This window comes from Homarus americanus, unplaced genomic scaffold, assembly GCF_018991925.1.
Source record: "Homarus americanus isolate GMGI-L3 unplaced genomic scaffold, GMGI_Hamer_2.0 scaffold74, whole genome shotgun sequence".
In the NCBI taxonomy this organism is placed as follows: domain Eukaryota; kingdom Metazoa; phylum Arthropoda; class Malacostraca; order Decapoda; family Nephropidae; genus Homarus; species Homarus americanus.
In genome coordinates this window covers 4,510,461-4,536,971 of record NW_024716951.1, presented here as the reverse complement: position 1 = coordinate 4,536,971, position 26,511 = coordinate 4,510,461, and the positions used below count along the sequence as shown (strand labels likewise).

The 26,511-nt window shown below is 48.8% G+C and overlaps 2 protein-coding genes across 3 annotated transcripts in view; both read right to left on the bottom strand.

The window, feature by feature from the left end:
- The window catches only part of LOC121858673 (Down syndrome cell adhesion molecule-like protein Dscam2), a 29,244-nt gene extending 20,065 nt beyond the window's left edge, over window positions 1-9,179 (bottom strand). For both annotated transcript variants that reach the window (XM_042355245.1, XM_042355244.1), the window contains exon 1: window positions 8,994-9,179. The gene's annotated coding sequence lies outside the window, so the exon portion shown is untranslated. The remainder of the gene's footprint in view (window positions 1-8,993) is intronic.
- A 7,093-nt stretch (window positions 9,180-16,272) lies between these two features.
- The window catches only part of LOC121858561 (Down syndrome cell adhesion molecule-like protein Dscam2), a 31,446-nt gene continuing 21,207 nt past the window's right edge, over window positions 16,273-26,511 (bottom strand). The window contains exons 5-6 of the mRNA XM_042355051.1: window positions 16,790-16,906; window positions 16,273-16,385 (exon numbers count right to left, since the gene is read on the bottom strand). Coding sequence (XP_042210985.1) covers window positions 16,273-16,385; window positions 16,790-16,906 — 230 coding nt within the window. The remainder of the gene's footprint in view (window positions 16,386-16,789; window positions 16,907-26,511) is intronic.

Below are 26,511 nucleotides of genomic sequence, written 5' to 3'. Positions count from 1 at the left end.
GGTAGGTAGAAAAAAAAATATATTGAACAAATGAGAAAAAATTAAGGGAACAGCAGGTGAGAGAAAGAGGGAGAGCGAGAAAAAAAGAGGAGTAAGAGGAGGAGGAAGAGGAGGAAGAGGAAGAAGAGGAGGAAGAAGAAGAGGAGGGGGAAGAAGAGGAAGAGGAAGAAGAAGAGGAGGAAGAGGAAGAAGAGAAGGAAGAGGAAGAAGAGGAAGAAGAAGAAGAGGAGGAAGAGGAGGAAGAAGAGGAGGAGGAAGTGGTAGTGTACTGTATAGTGTTGCAACATCAATGGGACGAGAAACTGTAACTCAGATCCAGCAACTAAAGCAATATTTTCTACACAAAGCCCACCCTCTCATCTCTTCACTCCTCCTCATCTCTTCACTCTCTCACTTTCACCCCCCCACCACCTTGACTATTCGCTTATCTATAAAGTTATTGTTATTGGTGTTATTGATGATATTGTTATTGTTATTGTTCGATGTTGTTGTTGTTGTTGGCTGAACGAGAGAGAGAGAGAGAGAGAGAGAGAGAGAGTAGAGAGAAGAGAGAGAGACGCAAAATGAAAACAAACGGCTCATTGGAAAGAGAGAGTCAAACAGATAAACAAACACACACAGGCAGAAACAGACAGACAAACAAAAACAAACAGACCAAAACACACACACAGACACACACCCAAACAGACAGAAACAGACACACAGACACACACCCAAACAGACAGAAACAGACACACAGACACACACCCAAACAGACAGAAACAGACAGACAAACAAAAAAGAAACAGACAGAAACAGACACAGACACACACCCAAACAGACAGAAACACACACAGACACACACCCAAACAGACAGAAACAGACAGACAACAAAAGAAACAGACAGAAACAGACACACAGACACACACCCAAACAGACAGAAACAGACACACAGACACACACCCAGACAGAAACAGACACACAGACACACACCCAAACAGACAGAAACAGACACACAGACACACACCCAAACAGACAGAAACAGACACACAGACACACACCCAAACAGACAGAAACAGACACAGACACACACCCAAACAGACAGAAACAGACACAGACACACACCCAAACAGAAGAAACAGACACAGACACACACCCAAACAGACAGAAACAGACACAGACACACACCCAAACAGACAGAAACAGACAGACAAACAAAAGAAACAGACAGAAACAGACACACAGACACACCCAAACAGACAGAAACAGACACACAGACACACACCCAAACAGACAGAAACAGACACACAGACACACACCCAAACAGACAGAAACAGACACACAGACACACACCCAAACAGACAGAAACAGACACACAGACACACACCCAAACAGACAGAAACAGACACACAGACACACACCCAAACAGACAGAAACACACACAGACACACACCCAAACAGACAGAAACAGACACACAGACACACACCCAAACAGACAGAAACAGACACACAGACACACACCCAAACAGAAACAGACACACAGACACACACCCAAACAGACAGAAACAGACAGACAATAGACGATGCATCAGGGTATAGAGCCATTACTGAGGAAGGACACTAGCTACACACCGACCAGTAGTATTGTTCAGAGCTTTAAAGGCCACAGTAAATACTAATGATATAGTGAGAGATAAGTCATTGGTTAATATTTAATATATACATGGGGTGGGAGAGAGAGGGGGGGGGGGGGAGGGGGGAGAGGAAAGAGGGGGCGGGGGGAGGGGGGGAGGAGAGGGGCAGGGGAGGGGAGAGAGAGAGGGCGGGGGAGGGGGGAGAGAGAGGGCGGGGGGGGGAGGGGGAGAGAGGGGCGGGGAGGGGGAGAGAGGGCGGGGGAGGGGAGAGAGAGGGCGGGGAGGGGAGAGAGAGGGGCGAGGGGAGGGGAGAGAGAGGGGCGGGGAGGGGAGAGAGGGCGAGGGGAGGGGGAGAGAGAGGGTGGGGGGAGGGGGAGAGAGGGGAGGGGAGGGGAGAGAGGGGCGGGGGGAGGGGGAGAGAGAGGGCGGGGGGAGGGGGAGAGAGAGGGCGGGGGGAGGGGAGAGAGAGGGGCGGGGGGAGGGGGGAGAGAGGGGGCGGGGGGAGGGAGAGAGAGGGGGCGGGGAGGGGGGAGAGAGAGGGTGGGGGAGGGGGAGAGAGGGGCGAGGGGAGGGGGAGAGAGAGGGGGGGGGGGGGAGGGGGGAGAGAGAGGGGCGAGGGGGAGGGGGAGAGAGAGGGGCGGGGGGAGGGGAGAGAGAGGGGCGGGGGAGGGGGGAGAGAGGGGGCGGGGGGAGGGGGGGAGAGAGAGGGGCGGGGGGAGGGAGAGAGAGGGCGGCGGGGAGGGGGAGAGATGGCGGGGGGAGGGGGAGAGAGAGGGCGAGGGAGGGGGAGAGAGAGGGCGTGGGGGAGGGGAGAGAGAGGGGGGGGGGAGGGGGAGAGAGAGGGCAGGGGGAGGGAAGAGAGAGGGTGGGGGGAGGGGGAGAGAGAGGGTGGGGGAGGGGGGGAGAGAGAGGGGGGGGGGAGGGAAAGAGAGAGAGGGAGGGGAGGGGGGAAAGAGAGGGAGGGGGGGAGGGGGGAGAGAGGGTGGGGGGAGGGGGGAGAGAGAGGGAGAGGGGGAGGGGGAGAGAGAGGGGAGAGGGGAGGGGAGAGGAGGGGAGGGGAGGGGAGAGGGCGGGGGAGGGGAAGAGAGAGGGGAGGGGGGAGGGGAAAGAGAGAGGGGCGGGGGAGGGGAAGTGAGAGGGGGCGGGGGAGGTGGGGAGAGAGAGGGCGGGGGAGGGGGAGAGAGAGGGGCGGGGAGAGAGGGCGGGGAGGGGGGAGAGAGAGGAGGAGAGGGTAGGGAGGAAGTGTAGGGAGTGAGTAGGGAGAGCAGTGGAGATATATAAAAAAATATATATATATATATATATATATATATAATAATATAATCCGACACCAGCAAGGAATGAACCTCGACCTACTGGTGTGACTAGGAACGCTATCAGCTAGCACAAGTCCGCGTGTTATATGGACTAAAATATATATATATATATATATATATATATATATATATATATATATATATATATATATATATAAACAAACAGAAAGGAAAAAACAGAAAGACAGACAGAGAAACAGAAACAGACAGACACTTGTAATTAATATAAACCATTGTATATCTAACGACTGTATTTGTTAACTACAGCTGCAGTTGGTGTTTATGAGACAGTAACACGCAGTTGACGAGTGTATATTGACCATACTTATTGTGGCTGGCATGTTTACTGAGCACAGGTGAGGTCAGGTGTACCAGTCCCTCACACCTGATTGTAATTGATTGTTGTTGATGTGGTTGTTATTGTTGTTATAGTTGTTGTTGTTGTTGTTGTTGTTGTTGTTGTTGTTGTTGTTGTTATTATTATAGTTGTTGTTGTTGTTGTTGTGGTTGTTGTGGTTGTTGTTGTTGTTGTTGTTGTTGGTGTTGTTGTGTTGTGGTTGTTGTTGGTGTTGTTGTTGTTATTTTATATAGGAAGTGAAATCAATGCTTAATCTCTCATCATGACCTGACCTAACACACCTGACCTATCACACCTGTCTCTTTATAATTAACTTCCATGACCTGACCTTCTACCTGTACACCTCAGAGCCGTGTCATAGTCGGCATTCCATTCTTGCTATTGTTTCTCTCATTCCTCTATCAGGTTATCATCCATATTCCACATATTCTTTTACAAAAACATTCTGGGATTTATGTTTCAGTAAATGTTGAGAAGGTTTTGATGTTGTGAATGTGTAGGAGGAGGAGGAGGAGGAGGTTTTGATATTGTGAATGTGGAGGAGGAGGAGGAGGAGGAGGAGGCGGCGGAGGTTTTGATGTTGTGAATGTGTAGGAGGAGGAGGAGGTTTTGATATTGTGTAACCCCTCTTGTGAGACTTCCAGGAATAATTCTAATAAAAAGTGTTGATTGTCGGTGTTGCAAGGTGAGGCAATTGAGCATCCTACCTTTGTGTTGCAGAATTCCAGTTATGAAACATGACACACGTTCCAGGAGGGCTATACTTTTATACTTTTATACTTTTATTACTTTTATTACTTTACAGTCAATCAGGGAAAAAAGACTGTGTGTTAAACCAGTCGAAGTGTTAAACTGGTAGTTGAGAGGGGGATCCAATCATTAATCCATTTCTGACAGTTAATCTATTGCCTTGACAGTTATCCAGGAAGTGAGTGCCTTTAACTGTATTCCAGAGACAGAAACAGACAGTCAGACTTTAGACAGGAAGAGTCTATCCTACACATCCCACGAGAGACAGTCAGCCACCTAGACAGTAAAACCAGTCAGATCCCTCACCCACGCTCCAGGCGAGCCAATCAGAAACTGCGACCGTATTCCAGAGGTAGCCAATCATACACCAGGACCAGGTTCCAGGAGAGACCAATCATAAACCAGAAACCGAAGTGTGTTATATGGAGCCAATCAGATACCACGGCCGTGTTACTGATCGAACCTATCAGATAAAAACCCAACTTGTTAAAGCGACAGCCCATCAGACACCAAGATGGGGTTTCAGTGTCAGCCAATCAGTTACCACGACTGCTTTACACGAGAACCAATCAGATGTCAGGATCTAGTAGTGCCTTGCGGTGGCAGTATGTATTGGCCTCTCTGTTATTCTCTCGAGAATTTTTTTTGCCTTGCCTTTTATTTTATATGTATGTATGTATGTATGTATGTATGTATGTATGTATGTATGTCCCCTCGGTAAGATGATAAGCCTCACACCATCGTTATCAGGTTTCTTCTCCTCGTCCTCCTCTCTTCATGTTCGTCATCTCCTTCCTTCCTTCTTCTTCGTATTTTTACTCTACCCTCTTCCCTTTTCACCTCTGTCTTTCATTCTATTTTTTGCTCACCTCCATCTCCTCCTTTCTTCTCTTTCTCAATCTTGCCCTCTGTACTTCCTCTTCCTCCTCTCTCCTTCTGTATCCCTCTCATTCCTCATATTTTCACATTTTCTCTTATTTTACTTCCTCCACCTCCTCCTCTTCCTCCTTTCCGTATCTCCACCTCCTCCTCTTCCTCCTTTCCGTATCTCCACCTCCTCCTCTTCCTCCTTTCCGTATCTCCACCTCCTCCTCTTCCTCCTTTCCGTATCTCCACCTCCCTCCTTCCCCCTCCTCTCTCCCTCTCCTCTGAAGTTCTCAATCAAGGGTGACAAACCTGTGCACACTGATCTTTTGATGTTAGTTCCCCCGCCACCGTCTGCCTGCTCTCTAAACACATGGCAACGCATTACACACGTACACAAACTTGTACACATATAGATACATACACGTACACAAACCTACATACCTTAACTCCCCCCCACACACCCCACACACACACACACACACACACACTATCAGACACAACAGAAAACTGACCAATGGGAAGTAGTAATTCACAGATTATCTTCTTCTCCTTCCTCCTCTTCCTCTTTTATCATCATTATCTCTACTATCTCACACTCAGTCCATCATCCTTTTATCTCCCTCACCTTCGTCTATTCCACCATCATCATCATCCACTGCCACTGCTTCTTTCTTCCTATCTTTCTCTAATTTCCTCTCTTCGCCCCTTTAACCACACATTTATCATAGTCACCCATGCTTTCTTCTTCTTCTTATATTCTTTTTTTCTTCCTTCAGCTCCTCCTATTCTTCTGTGTTTATCTTTTCCCACCTCTCTTCTCTTCTCTTCTTTTCTCTGTCTTCTCCTTTGCCTCCTATCGCTTCTCTCCGACGACTTCTTCTTTCTTCTTCTTCTTCTTCTTCTTCTTCTTCTTCTTCTTCTTCTTCTTCTTCTCCCCTTTATTGGATATCTTTATAATTTCCTCTCTTACTCCTATCTTCCATCTCCTCCCTACCATTATCGTCATACTTTCGTATTCCCTCTTGTCTCTTGTTCCTTGTTCCTCCTCGTTCACTACCTTCACTTATCTCCTCCTCCTCCTTCTCATTCTCTCTCTACCTCCTCCTTGCACTCTCCTCCCTGTTTTACTCTCTCCCTCCCTCTCCCTTGGCACTTTCCTCCTGTCTCCTCCCTCACCCTCCTCTCTCTCTCCCCCTAGGCACCCCCCCTGAGACTCTGACGCAGGAGCCAACCAAGTTGAGGTGTATTGAGTTTGATCATTACCTGGGCATTCTCTGGACACCTGAGGCTGGCTGGGACCGACTGTGGTGGTGGTGTGTGGTGGTTGTGGTAGTAGTAGTAGTAGTAGTAGTAGTAGTAAGCTCATCATTATCATTTACTAAACATCCTTCACACAAGCAGATAATTTTAACCTACGTGTCTTTACCACTTTATTTAATACTCCTCACTACTTAATACTTCTCACTACTTGCTCCTGACGCTGCTGATAACGTTGTGTGTTGCTGACGGCTCTTTAACACCTCACCCATCCTAGGTAATGTGATGAAGGAACAGGTAAGGCTTCATCTTCTGCCACACTGAGGAAGTGAGTCTTGTGGTCTGTTTCCTGGTGCTGATGTTGACTGAATTAGGAACATTAGTCTCTCTCTCTCTCTCTCTCTCTCTCTCGTTTTGTATTTTTTTTTACAATTGATGAGCATTTTACGTATACTTAAGAGCGCGCGCGCGTGTGAGTGTGTCCCTTTAAAACACTATATAACTTCATAATCAATAACACACACACACACACACACACACACACCATTACACAAGCTTATATCAGTATAACCCCCATCACATAAAAACAGACATAACCACTAGTACGACAACGACAATGGTGGACGAAAAAAACAAACAAACAAACAGGCGACTGAATCTCCGTCTGTTGATCCATAAAGGTTGTGAAAATGTAACGTGACTTTTAAACGCCCTCGGCAGCAGTTACCTGAGAAGTTAGAGCAAGATACATAGGGTCATCAACGGTGGGGGGGGACAGATCAGGAGGAAGGGGGGAAGGAGGTAAGAGAAGGAGGGAGGAGGAGGGAGGAAACAGAGGGGGGAAGAAGGTGAGGGGAAGGGAAGGAGGCAGGTGAAAGAGAGGTAGGTGGGAGATAGAGGAGGGAAGGGGAAAGAAAGGTGAGAGGAAAGAAAGGTGAGAGGAAGGAAGGAAGGAAGGAAGGAAGAAGGAAGGAAGGAAGGAAGACCAGTTCAATGGCAAAAAGTGTCTCAAACTCAAAAACACTTATTCTTTTTATTTTGTTTTTATAAGTATTTCCTAAGTTGTTCTATTCCATTGTTGTAAGTATAGTAAAGTGTTTGACCTGGCTCTCACCTGGTACTTAAAGTTAAATAAAGTCTTTGATGTTAATTGTGTGCTTTGCTTACACACACACACACACACACACACACACACACAAACAGAGATGGGGAGAGGGGTGCCACCTGGATCCCAACGTACAGTCAAACAAACATTCACACAATTTTACGCCAAATACTAACTTGTACCCACACCATAAACTGCTCACCTCTCATCTCTCAATCTCATCTCACCCCTCAATCTCATACGGGACATATACCCACTTTTAACATTAATTCACTTTACTTTTACACGATGTTAAATGTATTAAATATATATATATATATATTTTTTTACGCATCTTTCTTTCTTCCACTCTTGTCTCTATCTTCCTTCCTTCCTTCTCTCCCTCCATCCTTTCCTCCATCCTATAGACTTTACCTATTACCAATCCTCTATTATCATACTACCTATTCCCTATTACCTTTTACCCAATTAATCTCAGGTAAAACTTTATATTCCAGTTGTGAGATTTGGTACTATTCACCGTTGGGTCGACTGAGGTTGCCCGGGAGCGAACCAACGACCCGTAGGACTGGAGGTGAGTGCGGGTTATCCACTCTGCCACCGCCACCCTTTAATATGTTTACCTGCCCATAAACCTATTAGCCTATTAATTACAGCAACACTTTGTTTTATCTCCGTCCTGTGTAAAAACGAAGCTGGTCCTCCTGCCTCCCTGACACTTCCATCCCTCTCCCCCCTGACATTCTCCCCCTCCTCACCATCTCCCCATTCCCCACCTCCCTCACACGACATCTCCCCATCCCCATTCCGCTTCTCCTCACCCTGACAACCCTCCCCATTCTCCCATTTCATCCTCCTCACCCCTGACAACCTCCCCATTCCCCATTCCCCATTCCCCATTCTACCTCCCGTCAGTGGATATACCGAATACCTACTAACCCACCCACTTTTACACGACGGAACTAAACTCTCACCAACAAACTTTTAACATAGACCAAATTTTACAACACCAGTGTAATGTATTGGCCATTCAGGATTTTTTTTTTTTTTGGTGGGGTTTAATTTATACACTTTAAATCTGAGTCATTAAGGACTATCATTCGTTTCTACTGTGTAGTTAGTGTTGTAGTAGTAGTAGTAGTAGTAGAAGATGTGAGGTAGGAGTGAGAGAGATGGAAAGCCTTGATTAGTTCAGTGAAGTTCTTGATTACAAATGGCTTCATACACACACACACACACACACACACACACACACACACATTTATTGATGGTTATACATCCCAACTTTGCAACATTCATATCGAGGGTTGGAGCTCTGGGGGGGGTGTGTCATTCATTACATAACAAACCTCATTATTAACAAATTGCCAAAGTCAACTCAAATCTGGACCTACTAATTATTACGTGAGGGTCATGCAATTATTTTTATGGGGATGAGAAGTGACGGATAGTTTGGTATGTAGTATTTACTTAATTAGGTATGTGTGTGTGTGTGTGTGTGTGTGTGTGGTTCTCTCTCTCTCTCTCTCTGTATCCAATGGTTTAGTAGGAGGATTAAAATAGATTGTTTGCTGGTAATTTGCATATGTGTTGGCTTGCTTAATTGGAATAAAAATATTATTTTTTTCGAATATGGATTTAAAGGCGTAGTACATACATAAATACATACATACATACATACATACATACATACATACAAACATACATGGACAGACGATAGCACTCACCTCCCAGCGTCAACACAGAGGTCCCAAGAGCTGAGTCGTGGTGACCCTCTGCCCGGCACTGGTACACGCGCCCCTTACCCACGCCTTCGATCTTCAACACACGCCCACGTCCATCAGGCATCCTTACCCTCGCCCCGGGACGTAGGACAGCGCCGTTCTTGAGCCACGTTACCTGGTTGATTGGGGAGCCTGCAGGAACCCGGTCGTCGTCAGGAGGATTCGGTCGGCGTCAGGAGAATTCGGTCGTCGTCAGGAGGAACCCGGTCGTCGTCAGGAGGAACCCGGTCGTCGTCAGCAGCAGCAGCAGGAGAGGAGAGAGGGAAGAGTGAGACAAGGATTGACATTTTTGCCCCCCAGCTGTGACTCCGTACTAATGGCTAATCAGAATCGTGTTCGATCTTTTGACGGTCGAATACATTAGATGATTAGGGCTGGGAGAGGTAGTGAGGAGGAGAGGGAGAGTGAGGCAGGAAGGAGGGAGGAGGTGAGGCAGGGAGGGAGGGAGGAGGGTGAGTCAGGGAGGGAAGGAGAGGGGTGAGGCAGGAGGGAGGGGAGGAGGGTGAGGCAGGGAGGGAAGGAGGAGGGTGAGGCAGGAGGGAGGGGAGGAGGGTGAGTCAGGAGGAAGGAGGAGGGTGAGGCAGGAGGAGGAGGAGGGTGAGGCAGGAGGAGGGAGGAGGGTGAGGCAGGAGGAAGGAGGAGGGGGAGGCAGGGAGGAGGGAGGAGTGAGGCAGGAGGAAGGAGGAGGGTGAGGCAGGGAGGGAGGGAGGAGGGTGAGGCAGGAGGAGGAGAGGGTGAGGCAGTGAGGGAAGGAGGAGGGTGAGGCAGGAGGAGGGAGGAGAGTGAGGCAGGGAGGGAGGGAGGGGAGGAGGGGTGAGTCAGAGGGAAGGAGGAGGGTGAGTCAGGGAGGGAGGGGAGGAGGGTGAGTCAGGAGGAAGGAGGAGGGTGAGTCAGGAGGGAGGGAGGGAGGAGGGGAGCAGGAGGGAAGGAGGAGGGTGAGGCAGGAGGAGGGAGGAGGGGTGAGGCAGGAGGAGGAGGAGGGAGAGGAGGAGGGAAGGAGGAAGAGGCAGGAGGAGGAGAGGGAGGCAGGAGGGAGGGAGGGAGGAGGGTGAGTCAGGGAGGGAAGGAGGGAGGGTGAGCAGGGAGGGAGGGAGGAGGGTGAGTCAGGGAGGGAAGGAGGAGGGTGAGTCAGGGAGGAGGGAGGAGGGTGAGTCAGGGAGGAAGGAGGAGGAGTCAGGAGGAGGGAGGAGGTGAGCAGGAGGAAGGAGGAGGGTGAGGCAGGAGGGAGGGAGGAGGAGCAGGGAGGGAGGAGGAGGGTGAGGCAGGGAGGAAGGAGGAGGTAGAGGCGAGGGAGAGGGAGGAGAGAGTGGGAGGCAGGAGGAGGGAGGAGGAGGGTGGAGTCAGGGAGGGAGGGAGGAGGGGGAGAGGAGGAGAGAGGTAGAGGCAGGGGAGAGGAGGGAGGAGGGTGGAGTCAGGGAGGGAGGGAGGGTGGAGTCAGGGAGGGAGGAGGGAGGAGGAGGTGAGGCGGGAGGGAGAGAGGGAGGGGAGGAGGAGGTGGAAAGGAGGGAGGGGAGGAGGGTGAGGCGGGGAGGGAGGAGGGAGAAGGGGAGAAGGGAGGGAGGGGAGTCAGGAGGAGGAGGGAGGAGGAGGAGGCAGGAGGCAGGGAGGAGAGGAGGAGGAGGAGGTGAGCAGGGAGGAGAGAGGGAGGAGGCAGGGAGGAGGAGGGAGGGAGGAGGAGGAGGAGTCAGGGAGGAGGAGGGAGAGGAGGAGGAGGAGGGTGAGTCAGGGAGGGAGGGAGGAGGTAGAGCAGGGAGGGAGGGAGGAGGGTGAGCCAGGAGGGAGGAGGAGGGAGGGAGGCTGAGGGAGCGAGGGAGGGAGAGAGGCAGGGAGGGAGGGAGGAGAGGAGGCAGGGAGAGGGGAGGGAGGAGAGGGAGTGAGGGAGGGAAGGAGGGAGGGGAGGAGAGGGAGGGGAGGAGGTGAGGCAGGGAGGGAGGGAGGGAGAGTGAGTCAGGAGGGAGGGAGGGAGGAGGGAGTCAGGGAGGAAGGAGGAGGAGGTGGAGTCAGGGAGGGAGGGAGGAGGGTGAGGCAGGGAGGGAGAGAGAGGAGGAGAGTGAGGGAGGAGGGAGGAGGATGAGAGGAGGAGGAGGGTGAGGCAGGGAGGGAGAGGAGGAGGGAGGCAGGAGGGAGGGAGGAGGTGGAGCAGGGAGGGAGGGAGGAGGAGGGGTGGAGTCAGGGGGAGGGAAGAGGAGGTGAGCAGGAGGAGGGAGGGAGGAGGGTGAGGCAGGGAGGGAGGGAGGAGGGTGAGGCAGGGAGGAGGGAGGGAGGAGGAGGGAGTCAGGGAGGGAAGGAGGAGGGTGAGGCAGGGAGGGAGGAGGAGGAGGAGGGTGAGGCAGGGAGGAGGGAGGAGAGTAGAGTCAGGGAGGGAGAGGGAGGAGGTGAGGCAGGGAAGGGAGAGGGAGGAGAGGAGTCAGGGAGGGAGGAGGGAGGAGGGGAGCAGGGAGGGAGGGAGGAGGTGAGTCAGGGAGGGAGGGGAGGAGGGTGAGGCAGGAGGGAGGAGGAGGGGAGTCAGGAGGGAGGGAGGAGAGGAGGGAGGAGGGTGAGGCAGGGAGGGAGGAGGAGGTAGGAGGCAGGGAGGGAGGGAGGAGGAGAGTGAGGCAGGGAGGGAGGGAGGAGAGTGAGTCAGGAGAGAGGGAGAGGGAGGAGGGAGGCAGGGGAGGGAGGGAGGAGAGTGAGGCAGGGAGGGAGGGAGGAGGGTGAGGCAGGGAGGAGGGAGGGAGGGGAGAGGAGGGAGGGAGGAGGAGGAGTGAGTCAGGGAGGGAGGGAGGGAGGGTGGGAGGAGGCAGGGGAGGAGGGAGGAGGGTGGAGTCAGGAGGGAGGGAGGAGGAGGTGAGGAGGCAGGGAGGGAGGAGAGCAGGGAGGCAGGGAGGAGAGGAGGAGTGAGGCAAGGGAGGGGAGGGAGGGAGGAGGGTGAGCTGGGAGGGAGGGGAGGGAGGAGGGTGATCAGGAGGGAGGGAGGAGAGTGAGTCAGGAGGGAGAGGGAGGGAGGAGGTGAGGCAGGGAGGAGGGAGGAGGTGAGCAAGGGAGGGAGGGAGGAGGGTGAGGCAGGGAGGGAGGGAGGGTGAGGCAGGGAGGGAGGGAGGGAGGAGGGGTGAGCAGGGGAGGAAGGAGGAGGAGTGAGTCAGGGAGGGGAGGGAGGAGGGTGAGCAGGGAGGGAGGGAGGAGGAGTGAGGCAGAGGAGGGGAGGGAGGGAGGAGGGTGGAGTCAGGGAGGGAAGGAGGAGGGTGAGCAGGGAGGGAGGGGAGGAGGGTGAGGCAGGGAGGAGGAGGAGGAAGTAAGTCAGGGAGGGAAGGGAGGAGGGGAGGCAGGAGGAGGGAGGAGAGAGGGTGGGGAAGGGAGGGAGGAGGGAGGAGGGAGCGGAGGGAAGGAGGAGAGGGTGGAGTCAGGGAGAGGAGGAGGGAGGAGGAGGAGGGAGGAGGGAGGAGGGAGGAGTCAGGGAGGAGGGAGAGGGAGGTGAGGCAGGAGGGAGGGAGAGGAGTGAGAGCAGGGGAGGGAGAGGGAGTGAGGCAGGGAGGAGGAGGAGGAGAGTGGGAGTCAGGAGGAGAAGGGAGGAGGGTGAGGCAGGGAGGGAGGGAGGAGAGGAGGCAGGGAGGGAGGGAGGAGGGTGAGGCAGGGAGGGAGGGAGGGAGGAGGTGGAGTCAGGGGAGGGGAGGGAGGGAGGAGGGTGAGTCAGGGAGGGGAGGGAGGAGGGTGAGAGGCAGGGAGGGAGAGGAGGAGGGTGAGTCAGGGGAGGGAGGGAGGAGGGTGAGGCAGGAGGAGGAGGGAGGAGAGTGGGAGGCAGGGGAGGGAGGGAGGAGGGTGAAGGCAGGAGGGAGGAGGAGGAAGGTGAGCAGGGAGGAGGGAGGGAGGAGGGTGAGTCAGGGAGGGAGGGAGGAGAGTGAGTAGGGAGGGAGGGAGGAGGAGGGTGGAGTCAGGGAGGGAGGGAGGAGGGAGTCAGGGAGGAGGAGGAGGGAGGTGAGGGAGGAGGGAGGGAGGGAGGAGGTAGGCAGGGAGGGAGGGAGGGAGGAAGGTGAGTCAAGGGAGGGAAGGAGGAGGGTGAGGCAGGGAGGGAGGGAGGAGGGTAAGGCAGGGAGGGAGGGAGGAGAGTGAGTCAGGGAGGAGAGGAGGGTGAGGCAGGAGGGAGGGAGGGAGAGTGAGGCAGGGAGGGAGGAGGAGGGTGAGGCAGGGAGGGAGGGAGGAGGAGGGTGAGTCAGGGAGGAGGGAAAGGAGGAGGGTGGGGAGCAGGGAGGAGGGAGAGGGAGGAGAGGGGTAGGAGGGAGGAGGGAGGAGAGTGGGTGGGAGGGAGGGAGGAGGGTGAGGCAGGGAGGGAGGGAGGAGAGTGAGTCAGGGAGGGGGAGGAGGAGGAGTGAGGCAGGGAGGAGGGAGGAGGAGTGAGTCAGGGAGGGAGGGAGGAGAGGTGAGGCAGGGAGGAGGGAGGAGGGTGGAGGCAGGGAGGAGGGAGGAGGGTGAGGCAGGGAGGGAGGGAGGAGGTAGGAAGGAGGAGGGAGGGAGGAGGTGGGAGGCAGGGAGGAGGGAGGAAGAGTGGAGGCAGGGAGGGAGGGAGGAGGGTGAGGCAGGGAGGGAGAGGGAGGAAGAGGGGAGGAGGAGGGAGGGAGGAGAGTGAGGCAGGGAGGGAGGGAGGAGGGTGAGGCAGGGAGGGGAGGGAGAGGGGAGGAGGGTGAGGCAGGGAGAGGGAGGGAGAGAGGAGGAGGAGGTGAGTCAGGGAGGGAGGGGGAGGAGGGTGAGGCAGGGAGGAGGGAGGAGGTGGAGTCAGGGAGGGAGGAGGGAGGAAGGTGAGGCAGGGAGGGAGGGAGGAGGGTGAGTCAGGGAGGAGGGAGGAGTGAGGCAGGGAGAGGAGGAGAGTGAGGCGGGAGAGGAGGGGGAGCAGGAGGGGAGGAGAGTGAGCAGGAGGGAGGAGGAGGAGGAGAGGAGGGAGGAGGAGGAGGAGGGAGGAGGAGGAGGGAGGGGAGGGGGAGCAGGAGGAGGTGAGGCAGAGAGGGAGGGAGGAGGGTGGAGCAGGGGAGGGAGGGAGGAGGGTGAGGCAGGGAGGGAGGGAGGAGAGTGAGTCAGGGAGGGAGGGAGGAGGGTGAGGCAGGGAGGGAGGGAGGAGGGTGAGCAGGAGGAGGGAGGAGAGTGAGTCAGGAGGGAGGGAGAGAGTGAGTCAGGGAGGAGGGAGGAGGTGGAGTCAGGGAGGAGGAAGGAGGAGAGTGAGGTCCTCTCAGCCCCCCATCACTCTCCACAGTCCTCTCAGCCACTACTCTCACCAGTCCTCTCAGCCTCCATCACTCTCCTCTGCCTCCATCACTCTCACCCAGTCCTCTCAGCCCTCCATCACTCTCACACCAGTCCTCTCAGCCCTCCCACATCACTCTCACAGTCCCCTCAGCCCTCCATCACTTTCTACACCAGTCCTCTCAGCCTCCCACCCTCTCTACACCAGTCCTCTCAGCCTCCACCACTCTCTACACCAGTCCTCTCAGCCCTCCATCCTCTCACCCAGTCCTCTCAGCCCCTCCACACTCTCACCAGTCCTCTCAGCCCTCCATCACTCACAGTCCTCTCAGCCCTCCACCACTCTCTACACAGTCCTCTCACCTCCCACCACTCCTCACACAGTCCTCTCAGCCTCCACCTCTCTACACATCTTCTCAGCCCTCCATCACTCTCTACACCAGTCCTCTCAGCCCTCCATCCTCTCACACCAGTCCTCTCAGCCCTCCATCACTCTCTACACCAGTCCTCTCAGCCCTCCATCACTCTCTACACCAGTCCTCTCAAGCCTCATCACTCTCTCACCAGTCCTCTCAGCCCTCCCATCCTCTCTACACCAGTCCTCTCAGCCCACTCCCACTCTCTACACCAGTCCTCTCAGCCCTCCTCCTCTCTACACCAGTCCTCTCAGCCTCCCTTCCTCTACACCAGTCCTCTCAGCCTCCATCCTCTCTACACCAGTCCCTCTCAGCCCTCCACCCTCTCTACACCAGTCCTCTCAGCCTCCATCACTCTCTACACCAGTCCTCTCAGCCCTCCACCACTCTCACAGTCCTCTCAGCCCCTCCACCCTCTCTACACAGTCCTCTCAGCCCTCCATCACTCTACACCCAGTCCTCTCAGCCCTCCACCACTCTCACACCAGTCCTCTCAGCCCCCCATCACTCTCTACACCACCTACACCACCTCCAGCCTCCACCACTCTCACCCAGTCCTCTCAGCCCTCCATCACTCTCTACACCAGTCTCTCAGCCCTCCATCCTCTCACACCAGTCCTCAGCCCCCACCACTCTCTACACCAGTCCTCTCAGCCCTCACACCCACCCAACCTCCTCAGCCTCCCACCATCCACAGCCTCCCCCCCATCACCTCATCAGTCCTCAGCCCCATCACTCTCTACACCCAGTCCCCTCAGCCCCCCATCACCCTCACACAGTCCTCTCAGCCCTCTACACCCAGTCCTCTCAGCCCTCTCAGCCCTCTACACCGCCCCACTACCACCCCTCACTCTACGAACAATTTTCTGGCTAAATTACTCGCTAACGTAAGCTCTTCCCAAAATAGCTTCACCTCTAGGGGTAAGGGAAGTAAGGCAGTAAGGGAATGAGAACAAGGGGAAAGGAGGGTGAGGGGTAGCAGAGGTGGGAAGGGGTAAGATGAGGGTATAGGGGAAGGGGTGTAAGGGAGGGTAATCTTATCACCTGGCCCGTCTCCTTACAGATGACACAGGTGAGAAATGTGCCGTAGCTCTAGCGTCAACCACTACTGAAGGAGGAGTCACGCGTACGGAGAGGGCAGACAGTACTTCCCTAATACACACGGAGACAAGAGCAGAGATAAAGAGAGAGAGAGAGAGAGAGAGAATGATAACTGGTTTCTTCAGAAGGACACCAAGAGGAAGTGACTTACAGAGGAGAGGGACAAGAGTTTCTGAAGGTATCCGGGAGGAGGAGGAGAACTGTCTGTAGAAGGAGTTGTTGTTATGGTGTATTGAGGAGTTAGGTTTGGTTAGGTTAAGGTTATGTTAGGTTAATTTAAGTTAGGTTAAGTTAGCTTACGATTAGGTCAAGGTTAAGTTAGGTAAGGTTATGTTATGTTAGGTTAAAGTAGGTTAGATTAAGTTAGATTAGTTTAAGTTAGTTTATGGATTCACAGAGACTTATACCTATAATACGACACACACACACACACCTGCAGTACAGACACTCCTTCTGTATTGTTGGCATAACAGCGGTAGGTGCCGGCGTCGATATCTTCAGTAGCCAGCAAGGTTAAGACAGGGCCGGACACCCTCGCTGTGGATGCTTGCGCCCACCCCCCGCCCATGACGCCTTAAGGATGTCCACACTGATACCTTGTTTATACCACCTGAGGACATTGAGAGGTTGTTTACTTTTGTCATAATAATAATAATAATAATAAATAATAATAATAATAATAAAATAATAATAATAATAATAATAATAATAATATAATAACATAATAATAATAATATAATAATAATAATAATAATAATAATAATAATAATAATAATAATATATATATATATATATATATATATATATATATATAATAATAATAATAATAATAATAATAATAATAATAATAATAATAATAATAATAATAATAATAATAATAATAATAATAATAATAATAATAATAATAATAATAATAATAATAATACGTAAATAAACTTACGTATATTTTTTCTCCTTATCTTTACTATCTTTGTTTATCTCTCACACAGGTAGGGGCCGTCACACAGTACTTACGTGATGGAAGGTGTTGGGTGGCCCTGGCAGGACACAGGAGGGTGGCGGTGGTGCCTCGTTGTACCCGTACTAGTGTCTCCATCTCTGGTATACGAGGGGCTGACTCACTCCTTACATCTGTGTACACGACCCAGAGGAAGAGAACACGTTTGAGTTTTTTATTATTTTTAAGTATGAGAGAATTCTATGTAGGTAGTTAAGGATTTTTTTTTGAAGGGATGAAAGAATCTAGTTTAGGTTTAGGGCTTTTTCTTTCTTTCTTTCTTTCTTTCTTACTTTCTTTCTTTCTTTCTTTCTTTCTTTATTTTGATGGAATAAATATTTTTTTTTTAATGATGGGAGTTGTTCAAGGTTAAGGGAATTTACGTCTTAAAGGAAAGGAATGAATTTTAAACTATTTTATTTATTTTTTGTTAGAAAAAAAGAGGAAATGCTACGTGTGTTTTCTTGTTATTTATTCACGGGTTTATTGTATATATATTATCAATTCATCTATATTTTTTTCCATCTATCTTTTATTATATTTTTATCTATCCATTCTATTATTCCTTCAGAAGAAACGTTTACCAATTGAGAAAAAAAAATAATAATTAATTTTTTAACAAAGACAAATTATAAAATGAAAAAGAAATTCCAGACAATTCCAAAAAGTTTAATAACAAGAACAGCAAAAACAATAAAATATAAAAAATCTATTAGTATTATAAAGTTTAATCTTATAGTATAGTATTTTAAAAAGAGGATTTGTCGTAACACTATACAGTAAAAACCTAACTACCAAACCTAACCAAACCTAAAAAGACCAACATATTTATTTTTACATTCATCAAAATATAATCGTCTTCAGGTGACTCAGACAACAGGATTTGTGTATGAATTCACTGGATCAGTAAATAGTGTTTCGACTGAGCTCGGCTTTGTAGGAAAATCTCATGCATTTCTATGTATATGTATTGGTAAAAGTATTGTGCAGTAACAGAGGCGATATACATACATTCATACATAGGCATATTTATAAGTAAACTCAGTGTGAAACAAAAACTATCGAAAAACAGAGAGGAGGGAGGGAGAGGAAGAGAAAGTAATAGAGAGAGAGAGAGAAAGAGAGCTAGAGGTGAAAAAGAAAGAAAAAGAGGGAGAAAAAGAGAGAAAAGGAGAAACAGATGCGACAGAACGTGATAGAGAAATTATTTATAATTTCATTTAGTCAGAGAAAGTTAGCGGAGTTACCCCAGAGGACGACACAAGGTTATCACTAAAGTTAGACGTGAGAGAGAGAGGTGGGGGTAAGCAAGGAGACAAAGAGAGAGAGAGAGAGAGAGAGAGAGAGAAATTGGATTGAACAAAAAATGTCAAAAAAATACATTCATAAAGTAAGCTATCATCTGAAACACGGGGTTCCTCCCAGCAGGCAGCCTGAAGCCACACACACGTAGCCCTCACCACTCACAAACTACCCTACCTTAACCTCTACCTCCCGGTGCCTCAAGGGATATTCTCAGCGACCTTCCCTTCTGCAGGTGGGATGCGGCTGGTTTATCTACTGAAGGCTTTTCGAAACTTCACATCCCAGAGGCAACTCGGGGGAAAAAAGCAAATTTTCAGATATTGCTTCGCCTTTCACGAATCGCTTACGTTACGCGTTCTTTGATGTGTGAGCGGTACATTGTGTTGTTACCCTAGTCTAGTTCCCTCCCTCCCTCCAGTGGTTATTGTGTGGGCCTCGACACACACACCCACACACACACACACACACTTACACACACACCACACACACACACACACACACACACACACACACACACACACACACACACACACACACACTTACACACACACACACATGTTTTAGTTAACTGCCTAAGGAGGAAATCAATAGTAATGATACAGTTCTCTCTCTCTCTATCCCTCTCTCTCTCTCCTCATTACTTCCCATTTCCAAAGTTTTCCAAGAACTTCTCATCAAGCTTAGAAACTTTTTAATTTGAGACATTGATAAAAAGTTCCGGGTAGAAAGTTCCTCAATTAAGCTCTTAAGAAATAAGAACTTATAACAAGTGAACTTTTTATTGATCTTTTATATAGTTGTTAAGTCTCCTCCTGAAATCTCTTCCTTATGAGATGCTGTACACTGTCTGTCTGTCTTTCTGTCTGTCTTTCTGTCTGTCTGTCTGTTTGTTTGTCTGTACGTCTGTTTGAGTCTTTTGCTTCTGTCTGTATGATTGTGTCTGTCTGATTGTCTGTATATCTGTCTGTTTCTGTCTATCAATTTTGTCCCGTGCGTCTGTCTGTCTCTGTCTGTCTGTCACCATCTGTCTATTTCAAAGACATAACTCATATAACAAATAATTCATAAAATTAAAAAAATTACAACAACAACAACAACAACAATCTTGCTCTTTAGGACACACCTGGACACATACACATTACTTAACGTTAGAGACATATACAAACGTTTTCCTTTTCATTGTTTCCACTGTGATCTTTAAGGAGAGTGAGTTTTAAAGAAATTAAAACGTTTGATGTATTGTGTAACAATTTTTTTAGGTTTGTGCTTTTTAAAAATACAATATATCAGAGGGTTTTCTTTTATATATTTCTACAAAGTTACATGAAAAGTTTTGGTTCTGATATTTGTTTAAAAAAAATGATTGACAAAACGTGAATAGCAAGCACTAGGGTTTAGGTGACCTACTACTCTAAAACTGTGATCTTTGAGTTTGGTTCTGAAATTGAAAATGAGTTTAGGGTGGTTATTGTAACCTCCGGGCGCGCGCAGGGGTGAATCGAGGATAAAAATTGAAGCGACTTTCATCAAATTTATACAACTACTTAGAGCACACACACACACACACACACACACACACACACACACACACACACACACACACACCTTCAGGGCACTGCGGATACAGCACACTGACTACTACCTCCCAGTACACCAGAAGGATGCACTCCATTACTATTTACAACCACTTCAATCTCAATTCTGATTGAAGTTAGGTACCCATTTATGACTAGGATGGACTAGGTGCCTCTGCCCGGTAGCATATATGAGAGAGAGAGAGAGAGAGGAGAGAGAGAGAGAGAGAGAGAGTGAGAGAGAGAGAGAGAGAGAGAGAGAGAGAGAGAGAGAGAGAGAGAGAGAGCGTTACAGCAAAAGGGACGCTACAGGAATACAGTGGATGGGTTCTCATCTCACCATGTAAAGGCTTTCTACAAAATTGCTCCCCCATCCATAATCTTACTTCACCTCCCAACACGACCAAACCCATAGCTGTGACAGGGAGGTTTTCTGGCCTCTATATCACAGAAGACCTCAGCTTGGATCTCTCTGTGTCATAAAAGTGTCACATTTGAGTCTGAGTTGATTTTTGTAAGTGTCATATTTGAATTTTGTGTCATAAGGGTCATATTTGAGTTTTTGTGTCATAAGGGTCATATTTGAGCTTTTGTGTCATAAAAGTGTCATATGTGAGTCCTTGTGTGTGTCATAAAAATGTCCTATGTGAGTCCATGCGTCATAAAAGTGTCACATATAACTCTAACGTGACTCTCACGTGGTTCTCTATGTTTCTTAAATGTCACAAAATAAAAGGTGTCATATATAAACATCATCTATCTCTAAGTGTCATGACCCACAAGTGTCATATGATACTCCCGTGAACCAAAACTTTCCATCTGTCATACAAAAACAACAACACAAAAATGGTTTTCCAATGAGACTCTTTACCTATATTCGTCATAGAAGAATAAATTATCTTTTTTAACTTGTCACAAACCGAATTTCATATATCCACCTGACTCAACTGTGTCATAAGGTGAGAAATAATTCAATAAATGACACCAGGTAAAGGTAAGTAATATGCGTGTCACTTCCTTGGTCCAGAGGGAAAAAAATGGTGTGTCATTTTATTCAACCTGACGAATTTTATCTTTTTAAAATGAAGTTTTATTCCCGTTATGGTTAGTTAAATAACAGCAACAACAACAACAGCAAATAAAATATAAAAAAAAAAAAAAAAAAAAAAAAAAAAAAAAAAAAAAAAAAAAAAAAAAAAAAAACCACCACAAACACACCACCACCACCAAAAACCAAAACCACCAAACCAAACCAAACCACCACACCAAACCACCAAACCAAACCAACACTCCACTGCACCTCTACCATAATTAACACAACAAAGGTATAAATCCCAGATGGTGTTGCAATCACCTACACATTGCAACATCTTGCAATTTCCTCATCCTTGCAGGGGAAAAGACGCACTTCATAATATTTCGCAATATTTAGTAATTAATTAAGTAAAATTATCTTCCTAGTTACCCAAATTCGAAGATAATTGTTACTTAAAGATGTAGGCATATGGACCTGTCACCAAAATGCTGACACGCTTATATACTCAACCCATTTAATTATGATAATCAATGGTAATCTAGTACATGGGGTGGCTAGTAAGGCAGGTGGTAGAGAGCAATTACCTCTATTGATGAATTAACTACCATTACTAGTCGTTAGGCCTCACACCGACCTAATTGCGAGGTGACGGATGAAGTGAGCGAGTTATCACCACTATCACCACTGGCCTGCTAACTATCATCATCTTCCGGGTGTGTGTGTATGTGTGTGTGTGTGTGTGTGTGTGTGTGTGTGTGTGTGGTGTGTGTGTGTGTGGTGTGTGTGTGTGTGTGTGTGTCTTAGATGAACCTCTTGTGATAGAACCCAAGTAGAAAGACTGACAGACAGGAGCTTATCCAGAACAGACGACAGACAGACAGACAGATATACAGATAGATAGGTATAGAGAAAGACTAAAAAAGAAAAAGAAAGAGAGAGAAGAGAGAGAGAGAAAGGCGTTCATCATAACCAACTAAGGAATGGTCCCTCAATAAGTTATTATCAGGTTAACTCAGGTAACTTTCACCTGGCTGAGGCACCTGTCCTTAGGGTCTAGTTTCTGGCCAAGGAAAGTTTAGTTCTGGATTCAATTTAGTCCTGGATGGTTATTATAGCCCTGAGATACTTATTTCAGTCCTGGGATAGTTATTTTAGCCCTGGGATAGTTAATTTTAGACATGGGATATATCCAAAAACAAACCAAACCCACCAAACAAAAGACATGGATAGTTATTTTAGTCCTGGGATAGTTAATTTAGTCCTGGATAGTTAATTTAGTCCTGGGATGGTTATTTTAGCCCTGGGATACTATTTCAGTCCTGGGATAGTTATTTTAGACATGATATTTATTTTAGTCCTGGGAAAGTTAATTTTAGACATGGGATAGTTATTTTTGCCCTGGGATGGTTATTTTTGCCCTAGATGATTATTTTTGCCCTGGGATAGTCATTCCCTGGTATAGTTATTTTTGACCTGGGATGGTTATTTTTTGTCTTGTTTACCGTTGACTTTCCTCCTCTCTGACGATATCACCAGGTCGCTTGCAGAGTTAATCCTCGATGGTTCCATTGTTTATAACGGGGTGAAAGAGGAACTTTTGGCTCATTCCTACGACCCAGAGTCTTCAAGATCTTCTTCTTCTTTTTCTTCTTCTTCTCTGCCGCCTTTGTCTTCCTCTTCTTCTTTCTCTCTGCCGCGTTTGGTCTTCTTCTTCTTTTGTTGTTCTTTTCTTCTTGTTTTTCTTCTTTTTACTCTTCCACTCCAATTCTTCTTCCTCTAGATTTTCCACTCCTCCTATTAATGTTCATCTTCCTACTCTTCTTAATCCTCCTCATCTTACTCTTACTCCTCCTCTTTCTCTTCCTCCTCTTATCCCTTCCTCTTCCTCCACCTCTCCTCTTCCTCCTCCTTATTCTCTCCTCTTCTTCTTCCTACTCATTGTCTCCATAATAGCTAGCACCGACCTCAAAAGTTTTTCAATCGCACACTCAGGCGATTGAACATCTTCCTGGACTTTTGTCTCCCCCTCCCTCCCTCCCTCCCTCCTCTTTCTCTCCATCTGTTCCCCCCTCCCTCCCTCTCTCCCTCTGTTCCCCCTCCCTCCCTCCCTCCTTCTCTCCCTCTGTTCCCCCTCCCTCTCCTTCCCTCTCTCCTTTCTCCCCCTCCGTCCTCGACTCAACACTGCACCTCTCAAAAATTTTCTTCCCAGGACAGGAAGTTTTAGAGGACCTGTAAGAGAAAGAAGCCGTTATTGGTCTTTCACGCGGGTAATAGAGGGTTTTGTTCGACGGTACACGTGACGAGGAGGGGAAATTTTCCTTTTGGTTGAGTCTAAAAGCGTCGCTATAAGTTAAAGATGACATGAGACTCCATCTTTTGTCCTCATGATACAACGCTGGCTGGATGGTTGCATGGCTGGCTTTCTGGCTAGCTGGCTGGATGGATGGCTGGCTCTCTGGAGGGCTGGCTAAAGTGAAAAGGTCTCTCAGGATTATATACTACGTTAAATTTATCACTGTTTCTGCTCGTCAAGGGATCATAGGTGGTAATTTATATTTTATCCCGAGCTAGACCCTCTTACCACCACCACCGACACCATCACCACCATCACCACCATCACCACCATCACCACCACCACCACCACCATCACCACCACCACCACCACCACCACCATCACCACCACCACCACTTCCACCACCACACCACCATCACCACCACCACCATCACCAACCAGCACCACCATCACCACCACCACCACCATCACCACACCACCACCCACCACCGACACCACCACCACCACACCACCACCACCATCACCACCGACACCATCACCACCACCACCACCACCACCACCATCACCACCACCATCACCACCACCACCATCACCACCACCACCATCACCACCACCACCATCACCACCACCACACCATCACCACCCTCACACCACCACCACCACCACCACCACCACCACCGACACCACCACCACCACCACCACCACCACCACCATCACCACCGACAATCCACCACCACCACCACCCAACCAACCACCACCAACCACCACCACCACCACCACCACCACCACACCACCACCCCACCACCACCACCACCACCACCACCACCACCACCACCACCACCACCCCACCACCACCACCATCACCACCACACCACCACCACCACCACCATCACCACCGGCAACCACTCACCACCACCACCACCACCACCACAGCATCACCACCGACACCATCACCACCACCACCACCACACCATCACCACCACCCCACCACCACCACCATCACCACCACACCACTATCACCACCACCACCATCACCACCACCACCTCCACCACCACCACAACCACCACCACCACCATCACCACCACCACTATGTAGATTATTGAAGGGAAATATGTTTATGGAATTATTATGTGATTTAATTCGATGGATAGTTTTAATTTTTTTTCTTAAGTGTTTGGTATAGCTCAGAGAGAGAGAGAGAGAGAGAGAGAGAGAGAGAGAGAGAGAGAGAGAGAGAGAGAGAGAGAGAGTCTAGTCAGCTTATTGGTCAGGCTGATCTATGAAGCCAGCGTGCGACTCTCTACGTTAAATTCAAGGTGGGAAAAGTAACACGAACGCTTAGGTTCATTTCATGGAACATCCGGAGTGTTAATCGCAGAATTAATGATCTACAATGGTTTGTTAAAGTTTTTGACATTGATGTAATTGGCTTACAAGAACCTTACACGTCCAGCACCCAGAAGAAAGTTGCACCCAGGATAGCTGGGTTTACAGCATATAATAGTGGAGCAGGAAGTGGCCTGCTCACATATGTAAAGAATGGTCTGGTCTGTAAATGGATTAAAACTCACAATGATGAAAGTATTCACTATCAACAATTTACAGTAAAGACAGCAAACAGTCAATTTTCGCTGTATAACATCTATGTTCGGTGTAATGAACTGCGAGCGGACGTGTTACCAAAGCCATCAGGTAACAATGCTATGTTGTGTATGGGAGACTTTAACTCTCGTCACACTGTCCTCGGTGATGTCCAGTGTAACTCTAATGGGAGGGTGTTCGTGAATTACATCAATAATCATAATATCACTGTATACGACACAGACAAAGTGACACATCTGATGGGGGGCAGACTTGATTATGTGATTGGGTATAACCTAGTAGACAGTAATGTCAAGGCTAAGGTCATCTCAGACCACCTAGTCAGTGATCATTATGCAATACTTACTGAATACACTGTTGCTGATGTCAAGTGTGAACCCCATCCTAAGCTCAGAAGTAATATCCCAGATAATCTTAAACTGCACTTCAAGGCCTACATCCACGGATGGTATGCTGGATATACACCTGGGTCAGTGGATGAATTTTGCTGTGATCTTGTAAATGTCATTACCACATATTATACCACCTGGGTTAAGTCAAGGAGGAAGGGGGGCAGCACTAAACCACCTCTGTGGACACATGACCCCATCCTCACCAAAGAAGGAGAGAATGTAAAACAGCTTGCCAACACTTATAAGCAAAATAAAACTAGTGATAACCTTTTGGCATTCCTCAAAGCTAACAGAGAATTTTGTGAACTCAAAGGTCAGGTGAGAAACACCTAATGGGAACAATTCTTACAGGGGATTAATAGAACAACCACTCTAGCAGAAATGTGGAACAAAATTAGAGCCATTACCAAGTCACCCACCCCAGTCCAGCTTCATCACAGCCCTGCAGAATATGCTGACATGCTATTAGACCAATGGTCTAGTGTGTCACGAATCACTTCCCTGCCTCCTGACATACAACAATATCTTAACACCTCACACATTAATAGGGGTTTCAATATTGAAATAGCCTGTTCCTCACCAGACCTTACCGACCAGTTTCCTATAAAGCACCACGAACTAATAACAGCACTAATGAAAGGTGAGTCATCCTCCCCTGGTGAGGATGGCATAACCTATAACACCCTGAGATTGTTGAATGAGATCCCCAACCATCCACTGCTTGACTGTATCAATTGAGCCTCACACAGGGTATTCTGCCAAAGACATGGACTCATGGAAACATAGTCCCAATCCCTAAAGCTAATTCTCCAAACTTCAGGCCAATTTCGCTCACATCCTGTATGTGTAAAGTCCTTGAAAGAGTTGCTCTAAACCGTCTCATGTTTCAAGTCAAAGACAAATTCGCCCCTAATCTGTACGGGTTCATGCCCGGGCGTAGCACACAGACATGCTTTGCAGAATATCTTGTTCACTCAAAAGATAAGACACAAACAGCCTTCATAGACCTTAAATCAGCCTTTGATGTAGCTAATAGAGACATTATACTTGAGTAACTAGCTAATTTTGGCATACAAGGTAACCTCCTGACATGGATAAAGGGTTATCTGTCCAACAGGTATGCCAGTGTTCTGTTTAGGGGAGTTAAAAGTACCAGAATGAGATCATTTGAGCTGGGCACGCCTCAGGGAGGAGTGTTAAGTCCTATGCTCTTTAATATACTGATGCACAAGCTTATTGCTGACATTTCAGTTCAGCCAAACGAAGCCGTAATATGCTATGCTGATGATATCTGCATTATGACACAAACCAAACTCAGGCTCCAAGCCTTGCTGGATGTATTTGTTCGTAGAACTGTTGAATGTGGTCTCATAATATCTGTTGACAAGACGAGGGTCCTCAATCCTCGTCCTGCTCACCCTCTGCCTCTTGACTATAACATTAACAGCATGCCCTTGGAACTATGTAGCTCCTATAAATATTTTGGAATTTGTGTGAATGATGCAAACTTTGTCGGCAACCTTCGTGACAAACTAA